This window comes from Channa argus, chromosome 11 (assembly GCF_033026475.1).
Source record: "Channa argus isolate prfri chromosome 11, Channa argus male v1.0, whole genome shotgun sequence".
In the NCBI taxonomy this organism is placed as follows: domain Eukaryota; kingdom Metazoa; phylum Chordata; class Actinopteri; order Anabantiformes; family Channidae; genus Channa; species Channa argus.
In genome coordinates, this window is record NC_090207.1 from 27,101,061 (window position 1) to 27,110,506 (window position 9,446).

The 9,446-nt window shown below is 44.6% G+C and overlaps 1 protein-coding gene across 1 annotated transcript; it reads right to left on the bottom strand.

The window, feature by feature from the left end:
• Positions 1–1,158: 1,158 nt before the first annotated feature.
• ccn1l2 (cellular communication network factor 1, like 2) lies at positions 1,159–5,488 on the bottom strand. Its single transcript, XM_067522386.1, has 5 exons — positions 5,192–5,488; positions 4,818–5,034; positions 3,930–4,286; positions 2,759–2,958; positions 1,159–2,524 (listed from the first exon to the last, which is right to left on the bottom strand). Exons 1-5 carry the CDS (start codon positions 5,258–5,260, stop codon positions 2,222–2,224), a joined length of 1,146 nt encoding a protein of 381 aa, XP_067378487.1. The 5' UTR covers positions 5,261–5,488; the 3' UTR covers positions 1,159–2,221.
• Positions 5,489–9,446: the final 3,958 nt, after the last annotated feature.

The window sequence follows — 9,446 nt, forward strand, 5'->3', positions numbered from 1 at the left end:
TGTAGTTATTGGTGGTGCCCTGAAGAAGAAAAAACTAGTCGTGGTGGCACATAAATATGGATCTTTGAAGATGGCTCAAAATGTAATGGGCACAATAACATAAAATATACTTTAAGCGTTCACACTCTCCAACAATGAGTTATTTCAACCTATGATGTGTCAAGAGATATCTTCTCAGGTAAGTACCCACCAAGTAGTTTCTGGATTTCCTCAACTATAATCCCACAAGCTATGTTTTGTCTAGCTGTTAAGCAGAGACTGGAGAGAGGGTAAAGATAAGGGCCACAGTCAGACTGGGTCAGTCATGGGCTCATGGCCTCCTCTAACAGAAACGCAGAGGCCATAATGAGGAATTTAGTAGACCACTGTAATGTTTGTACTCCAGTGCCAGTCCATGCATTGTCTAAGGCCATGTGTCGGTATAAATGCACAGCTCTTTCTGACAATGTGAAAAAAAACGTTCTGTAGCTAGAGTAACACACTGATGGTGGGGGTGTAAGGGTTCTATTGTTTTAACAATGACCTCAAAAAGGTGTGAAGGTGATGATCACCACTGTGTACACAGCCTAAATTGTATTACTGACTGAGCCGCAATTTCAACATTTTCTACAAAACCCTGAGTAGCTCAGCAGGACAAGAATTAGCACTGTCACAGCTGTAATGCTGCATCTCCGTTGTTGGTACTTATAGCTGAACATGGACTTTTAGCACCATAGGATCCACCCTGAAGTACCGTATCTTCACAGCTATAGGACAGATTACGGTAAAGGTCTGTACAGATGTTAGTGGACCCCAGGGGATGAAATCAACTGACTTTGGTGCAAACCAGAAGTTGACATTTTGGTTAGAGTTGAATGTTTGGTTATCTGAAAAGCTGAGGCTTGGGAGTGCTGGGAAGCTGGAAAAGCTGACAGCTTTGCTGAGCATACGTCTTACTTGGGACAGCCCCTTTATACCTCCCAGGACAGGGAAGGTGAGTCCCTACAAAGTGAGTTCAGGAGACTGAACAAAGTGAGTTCAGGAGACTGAACTCACTTTGTAGGGACTCGTGAAAAGTTAGTATTTTTTCATTAAACTCACTAAAAAGTTATTAATTCATATTTTGGCTTGTTCAGCTGGGTGCAGTGCATGGTTATTGGAACATTTGAACTATGACACTTCTTGATACACTTTATTCAAAGATTAAACAAAAAATAAGACAAAAGGTTGTAAAAAAGATTTAGGTAAAGGGTAAAAGGGTTTCACAGGCAAGCACAACCAATAAACGCAAATACTTTGTCTTAAATATATAGCATTTCAAAATAAACACACACACACACACACACACACACACACACACACACATACACATGGCGCCTTTATCCAAAACGATTTACAAGTGAGAAAAACATACCAGGGGCAAGTTGGGATTCAGTGTCTTGCCCTAGGACACTTCTGGCCAGGAGAAACCAGGAGTCAAACCCCTGATCCTGTGGTTCATAAAGATCTGCTTTACTAACTGAGCCACGGCCACTCATACACATATAGAATAAAATAAAATCACACCCCGAAGAATGAGGCGATCACAACAGTCACCACTCCACAGTTAAGAGTGAAGTCTATGTACATGTGTTATTATACTTTCATCTATATACTGTAATAACATAATGAATCATCTTTAAAACAGACCAATACAGTTTCCTCTGCACACACACACACACACACACACACACAAATCATTCAGAATTCAGACACACTGTGCAACAAAGTGCAGGCCATGTGAATATGCCTTATGTCATCTTCATTAAAACTGCGTGTTAATAAGTCTATCTATTATTTCTTAAAATATTTCTCTTTATCTGGTCCAAAAAAACTTTTTTTTCCTGATTGACAGATCGTCATATGTCCTTTATGTAAAAGATACATAGTTACAAATAAATTAAAATACATTTCAGTAAAACTTTCTGCCAGTTATCTAACATAGTTACACACATTACAACGTGTGCTGTCTTAAGTGCTCTTATTCTACTAGTGAAGTAACACACCTCTGATGTGGGCAAACTGATGTCAGCATGACAAGAAGCTTAAAGTGCAAGCACATGTTTCGCCTGTTTAGGCAGGGAGTTGTAGGAGCACAGAGGCTCCCACCCAGGTAACAGACCAGAGATAGTGACTTTAGGGAAAGGAAGTGCTGAGTCATTGCCTGTTTTGCCACATGAAGGCTGATCATGATGAGTCAGCCTCAGTGACTGAAGGTATGGGTATCGTTATGGAGACTGACTGAAGGACTGGAGGGCATGGTGTATTTATGACAACTTGTATGACAGCTGCAGCGCTTGATCCACATGATGTTTTTATAGAAGCCCTCTCCATCAGGGCAATGGAAGTGGAGCTGTATCGTGCAGGTGGTGGAGGGGGTGCAGCAGCGGCCGTCAGTGCACGTCCCACAGGTGCGAGGACGATACCGTTGTGCTGTTGAGCATCCAGCAAAGGTGATTCTGACTGGTTCCTGGGGTTGCACAGTTCGCTGACACTTTTTCCCCTTCTGGATGTCAGAGAGTGATTTGATTAAAATGACATGAAGGCCAATAAAATATTCACAAAGTACCATTCAGTGGGTATTGATTTATTTATTCATATTTCACAGGAACGCTGACTAAAGTAATTACCTTACCCACTGAGATGAGCTTGTTATATCATTTCTGCTTATGTTCTACTAATGTTTTTTTTTATTTATCTCTGAAAGCCCTTACTCTTGAAATGGTCGTGTTTCTCTTACCTTAGCTACAATAGGCCCGAGCTCACATTCCCGAACCTGGCAGAGTCTGGTTTCTTTGACTAGCTGACAGGCTGCGTTGTTATTGGTAACTCGACTTGAAATGCCCATACCACATGTGGTGGAACACTTGGCCCACTCCGTGGTTTGTGGGAAACAGCTGGATTCAAGTGACAACTCAGACATGGGGAGAGACACCATCTCTGTGTAAGAAACAAAGAAACATGTTGCAACGCCCCTAATTAGGAATTAATTTGTTATTTACATATTGCTAAATACTGCCAGGACCTAGATAGCAGTCAGTTGGTTGTTTGGCTTTTAACACCTTCAAGAGTCCTGGGTCCTAAATACAAATCTGGGAAAAATTTTCATGCAATCAAATATGATAGTTTATTAAGACTTGAACAACCCTATGACTTTAGAATAAGGTAATGCTAAATCAGAATTTCTTTTGTATGGTTTTTGTATTATATTTACAGAGCACATTCTGTGGGTTTGAACCCTTTAATTACAATAAGAAAAAAAATAGTTTGTTTGTTAAATAATCCCATGATCTTTGCAATAGCATTGCTTAAGGCATAGTTTGTCCTTCTCTGTCCCCCCCTCTCTGTCCCTTTCTGCAGGTGTCCCCGGCTTTGAAGCTGTGTGTCTTCCAGCGTGCAGCTACTCGTCCTACCAACCTGCCCGATGTTTTGTTGTTGCTTTTTGTTGCTCTGTTCATTTCTCTTTTCACTTTCCACTCACCCCAACCGGTCAAGGCAGATGGCCGTCCACCCTGAGCCTGGTTCTGCTGGGGGATTCTTCCGTTAAAGGGAGTTTTTCCTCTCCACTGTTGCCTATAGCTTGCTCCAGGGGGAATTGTTGGGTTCTCTCTATACATGTTTATAATCTTGACTTTATTCTGTAAAGTGCCCAGAGATGGCTTTGTTGTGAAATGGCGCTATATAAAGTTGAATTGAAAATTGAATTGAAAACATTTTTCAAATAAGAAAGCAAAAGAAAGAGAGCTCATAAATTTAATCTGACATGTATGAAGTAATGACCTGGATCAGTGGGGATAAATATTGTTAAATTATACTTAACAATCCTTTTTTAAAAATGCTCCTTCAGATGATATTTAGTATTGGTGGTTGGTATCAGAAAAAGCATGCCTGTAATACACTGCCATGTTTACCTCTGATTGTGGCTCCTCTGGTGAGAGCTGGCTGCCATGGCTGCTGCTGAGCCTGCAGCAAGGCACTGATTTGGTTGGGAAGGGGCTGGTTGTCTAGCGGGGAAGTGAGCTCATCTGGCTCCTCACTGATGTAGTTGTCATCATCACACACCCATTCCTCACAGCAGCCACCCTTAGGACGGGCCAACCGTGGCCGCAAGCAGTGCCAGTTTGGCAGAGGCACTTGGAGAGGACACAGAGGCATGCAGCCCACTACCCCATCCATACAGGTGCACTGATGCAGGCAGTTGGGCTGAAAGTTCTCACTGTGCTGGTACACCTGCCCACTGAACTCACAGGGCAAACCCTGGGCCTCAGCTGTCAACATTCACACACAAAACAGGAAACAGAACTATGAAGAGAGACCAGGAACTTTGTGGCAGGACATGGGACAGTAAACTGCATTTGTAGATGTGATAGACTGCAACAGAGACACAAGCATGATGTTTTTTAGCTCCTGCTGTCACTCTCCAAAACCAGTGGATTCTACACTCCCTGTAAGGCTACACCCTAGCATCTTTTTATTACCCTCACATCTTGTAAAGCACCTACATCTTAAAGACTTCACACCTCCAACCCTGTTTACCTAATTTTCTCTCCTCTAGACATCCCAGAAACCTTATATAAATTTTCCACAGACTGGGCAATACAAACTGACTGTAAAGTCATTCAAGTGCTCCCTAAAAATGCACACTTTTCTTTAAACTGCTCATTGGTTTTATGATTTATAATAGCACTATTTCCTCCATGCAGGATTTAGATTTCAAAATATCCATTGCAACTAATGCTTTTTGTAACCAACAATTGATTCAGAGATATGCTTTTGCTCAGCCTTGTTGTTTTTCTCACCTCTACACAGTCCTTTCTCTGGGTCTCCTCCAGTCCCCAGATGGCAGCGTAACCCTTTAATGTGATCGCAAGGTTCAGTAGCACTACAGTCTTCATTAAACTGCTTAGCACAAACTTTACAGCAGCCACAGTAGTCGGTCACCCAACTGACGCCTGGCAGGCACATAGGGGGTAAGGAAGCACAGGAGCACTCACCCGGGCACTCACCATCTGCCGTCTGAATAAAGATCAAATGTCAGGTCAGGATGTTTTACAGTGGTTGGTGTGAATAAGATAACAGTTCAGCCATAATTAGGTATAATGACTAAACATTATCAAACTCCAAAAACAGAAATGTATTAAAAGGCAAGTGGCCAGAGGTCACAGCAACTCACCATGACTGTGGCCCTGCTGAGCGCAAAGAGGGTAACAATGATGTGCTGCAATGTAACCGTCCTATGCATCCTGGTTGCAGCAGAAAAAGCAAAAAAGCAGAAAAAAATTCTAAATGTTTAAAAATCAGTGTAATATGTATATGTAAGAAGCTGTTGTAATCAGCTGTCCAGAGTCTGAAGAGCAGAGTTTTTTAGGATAAAAGCGTATCCACAGTTCAGAATCCGTGCACTGAGAGGTACAACCGTCTGTTCTTGTTTGCTCTCTTGTATCAAGGTGTAGGCACAGGTCAGGACAGCTCAGCTCTGTGTCACAGAAGTTTCCCTGTCCGGGGCCTGTACTTATAGACACACAAGCCTCCGCCCCGCTGTGATATCATCAACTTTCCTCTCAAGATGCCTGAAGAGTGTCCAAGGGGAGGGGTGATGGGTTTGTTGGTGTGAAATACTGACAGACAAATCACAGTGAATCACATGTGGAAATGTGAGTGCGGAAAGAAATGTCAAGGTGTCAAAATATACGCAGTATAGGTGTTACAGTAACTAGTTTCTTCAGGCCGCCTAATGATTAAAACACGACGCACTTAAAGCTTTCTCTCTCAGGAAACTGGGGGTCTTAGACATATCACGTCTACTTGATGAATTCAAACAAGAAAGCAATGGTTAGACAGATGTAATGAACACCAGAGTGGGGGATCCCTTTCCATCATGGCAGCATCTTTAACAGAGGAAGTGATGATGTCCAGAAAATCCCACATCAACACCAAAACATCCACCAGCTCTGGCTCTGCCCTCTGCTGTGTACTGTAGGACACTATGCTCAGGACATCCTGTGTTCTCTCCATTTCTTTCCTAATGGGCTGCATTCCAGGAAATACAGGCCTCTTCTCAGGGTCCCATGTTTGGTAGGAAGAACTCTACATTCTTATTTTCATCACAGGGGCATGTAAAAAGTGTTTTGTTGGAGAGCAGGAAAGTCCTGATATTACATGTTGGCTCATGCCGTCACAAAAGTTGGAAAAAATAATTTGCTGAACTTGATGAGGCCCCTGAAGTTCCCCCTAGAAACTACCCTTACCCTTATTTTCTATTAATTACTGCATATGTTTTGCCATACTACAATCAATACAGTTAAAATACAGTTTTCTAAGTGAAGTACTTCATTTTGTGTTTTAAGTAAAATGCACAGTACATAATCTGCTTGGTACTTTTTCTTAAGTAAAAAACTTCACGCAATGTTCTTCTACCACCTGTCTACACACTGTCACATGTTGCTGCATAGGGGCTGTGTAGCTGCAGGCTGCTCAAAGGGGCCACACTGACCCTGGTCCTGCACGACCTGATTAAGACTGATTATTTAATTAAATTCAATTAAAATGTATTTATATAGCTGGATTTCACAACAAAGTCATCTCGAGGCACTTTGCAGAATAAATTCAAGACTATAAAGATGTATAGAGAAAACCCAACAATTCCCCCTTGAGCAATCCCTAGGCAACAGTGCAGAGGAAAAACTCCCTTTAACATAAGAAACCTCCAGCACAACAAGGCTTGGGGTGGGCGGCTATCTGCCCTGAGCAGTTGGAGTGATTGCATCGAGGGGGCAGTCGAAGCCTATAGCAGCATAACTATAACTAACTATATGCTTTATTAAAGAGGAAGGTTTTAAGCCTAGACTTAAAAGTAGACAGGGTGTGTCTGCATCCCGAATCTGAACTGGGAGCTGGTTCCACAGGAGAGGAGCTTGATAGCTAAAGGCTCTGCCTCCCATTCTACCTTTGGAAATTCTGGGAACCACAAGTAGGCCTGCATTCTGAGAACGAAGTGGTCTACTAGGATTATATGGAACTATGAGGTCTTTTATATATGATGGGTCCAGACCGTTCAGAGCTTTATATGTAAGAAGCAGGGTTTTTAATTCTATTCTAGATTTACGCAGTTGGTCGCGGAATTGGTCGTCGATGATGACCCCTAGATTTCTGGCAGGAAGGTAGAGCGGTTGGCCACCAAACTCAGAGTTGTTCGGCTTCTCCAGACACATGTCAAAGTGTCTTTGACAGCAAGACACTGAACCCCAACTTAGTTGCTCCTGGTGAGTGTTGGCCAGCTGCATAGCAGCTCCCCCATCGGTGTATGAGTGTGTGTGTGGTTGTGAGTGTGAATGGGTGAATAAGAAGCAGTGTAAAGCGCTTTGAGTGCCAATAGGTAGAAAAGCGCTATATAAGTGCAAACCATTTACCATCTCGGCTACTCAGACCACATCTCGGTTATGCTAATTCCACCATACAGACCGCTCGTCAGACGCTCAAAACCGGTTCTGAAACAGGTGAAAACCTGGCCAGCAGGAGCTACTTCTGCTATTCAACACTGTTTTGAGTGCACTGACTGGGACATGTTTAAGGAGGCCGCAACCAACGGCGATTCCATCAACTTGGAGGAACACACGTCAACAGTAACCAGCTACATCAGCAAGTGCGTTGATGACGTGACCATCTCCAAGACCATCACTACACGCTCCAACAGGAAGCCGTGGATAAATGCTAACCTGTCTGCGCTGCTAAAACAAAGAGCAGGCCTTCTGAACAGGGGACAAGACGGCCTTAAGAATAGCAAGGGCCAAACTGTCCCGCGCCATTAGAGATGCAAAGCGCGCACACACAAAGAAAATCCACGACCACTTCGAAGACAGCGGAGACACCCGGTGCATGTGGCAGGGCATCCAGGCGATCACGAACTACAAGACAACTTCACCTGCTTGTGACCGCGACGCCTCCCTCCCAGATGCGCTGAATCACTTCTACGGCCGGTTTGAGGCACAGAACAACGTGAAGGCGAGGAAGTCCACTCCTCCTCCCAGTGACCAGGTGCTCTGTCTAACCACAGCTGAAGTGAGGAAAACACTATGCAGAGTTAACCCACGGAAGTCTGCTGGATCAGACAACATTCCTGGCAGAGTGCTCAAGGAGTGCGCAGAACAGCTAGCTGATGTCTTCACAGACATCTTCAACATCTCCCTGAGCAGCAACGTTGTTCCTACGTGCCTCAAGGCAACGACCATCGTGCCCGTGCCTAAGAAGTCTACTGTCTCCTGCCTCAATGACTATCGTCCCGTCGCGCTCACACCCATTGTGATAAAGTGCTTCGAGAGGCTCGTCATGAGGCACATTAAGACCCAACTCCCAACCTCCCTGGACCCCATGCAGTTTGCGAATTGTCCAAATCGTTCCACGGACGATGCCATCTCCACGACCCTCCATCTGGCCCTCACCCACCTGGACAATAAGGACTCATACGTACGAATGCTGTTCATTGACTTCAGCTCAGCATTCAACACAATCATCCCTCAGCACCTGATCGAGAAATTGAGCATACTGGGCCTGAACACCTCCCTCTGCAACTGGATTCTGGACTTCCTGACTGGGAGACCCCAGTCAGTCCGGATCGGGAACAACATCTCCAGCACCACCACACTGAGCACTGGAGCCCTTCAGGGCTGTGTGCTCAGCCCTCTGCTGTTCACTCTGCTGACGCACGACTGTGTAGCAATGCAAGGCTCAAACCACATAGTCAAGTTTGCCGATGACACGACCGTGGTGGGTCCAATCAGCAAGAACGACGAGTCAGCTTACAGAGAGGAGGTGCAACGATTAACAGCCTGGTGTGGAGCAAACAACCTGTCTCTGAACGTTGACAAAACTAAAGAGATGGTTGTGGACTTCAGGAGAGCACAGGGCGACCATTCTCCATTGATCATCGATGGATCCTCAGTGGAGATAGTCAAGAGCACCAAATTCCTTGGTGTTCATCTGGCGGACAACCTCACCTGGTCAGTCAACACCAGCTCCATTACCAAGAAGTCCCAGCAGTGTCTCTACTTCCTGAGAAGGCTGAGGAAAGCCCATCTCCCTCCCCCCATCCTCACCATGTTCTACAGGGGACCATTGAGAGCATCCTGAGCAGCTGCATCACTGCCTGGTTTGGGAACTGCACCGTCGCGGATCGCAAGACCCTACAGAGGATAGTGAGGACAGCTGAGATGATCACTGGAGTCTCTCTGCCCTCTATTATGTACATTTACACAACACGATGCATCCACAAAGCCAACAGCATTGTGGACGACCCCACACACCCATCACACACACTCTTCACACTCCTGCCATCAGGAAAGAGGTTCCGAAGCATTCGGGCCACCACATCCAGAATATGCAACAGTTTTTTCCCGCAAGCCATCAGGCTCCTAAACACAGAACTTAAATAG

Coding starts and splice junctions, on each gene's coding strand:
- ccn1l2 (XM_067522386.1), bottom strand. CDS start 5,260: ATGCATAGGACGGTTACATTGCAGCACATCATTGTTACCCTCTTTGCG. Junction 5,035..5,191: donor TCAGCAGGGCCACAGTCATG/GTGAGTTGCTGT, acceptor ATCTTTATTCAG/ACGGCAGATGGTGAGTGCCC. Junction 4,287..4,817: donor AGAGAAAGGACTGTGTAGAG/GTGAGAAAAACA, acceptor GAATGTTGACAG/CTGAGGCCCAGGGTTTGCCC.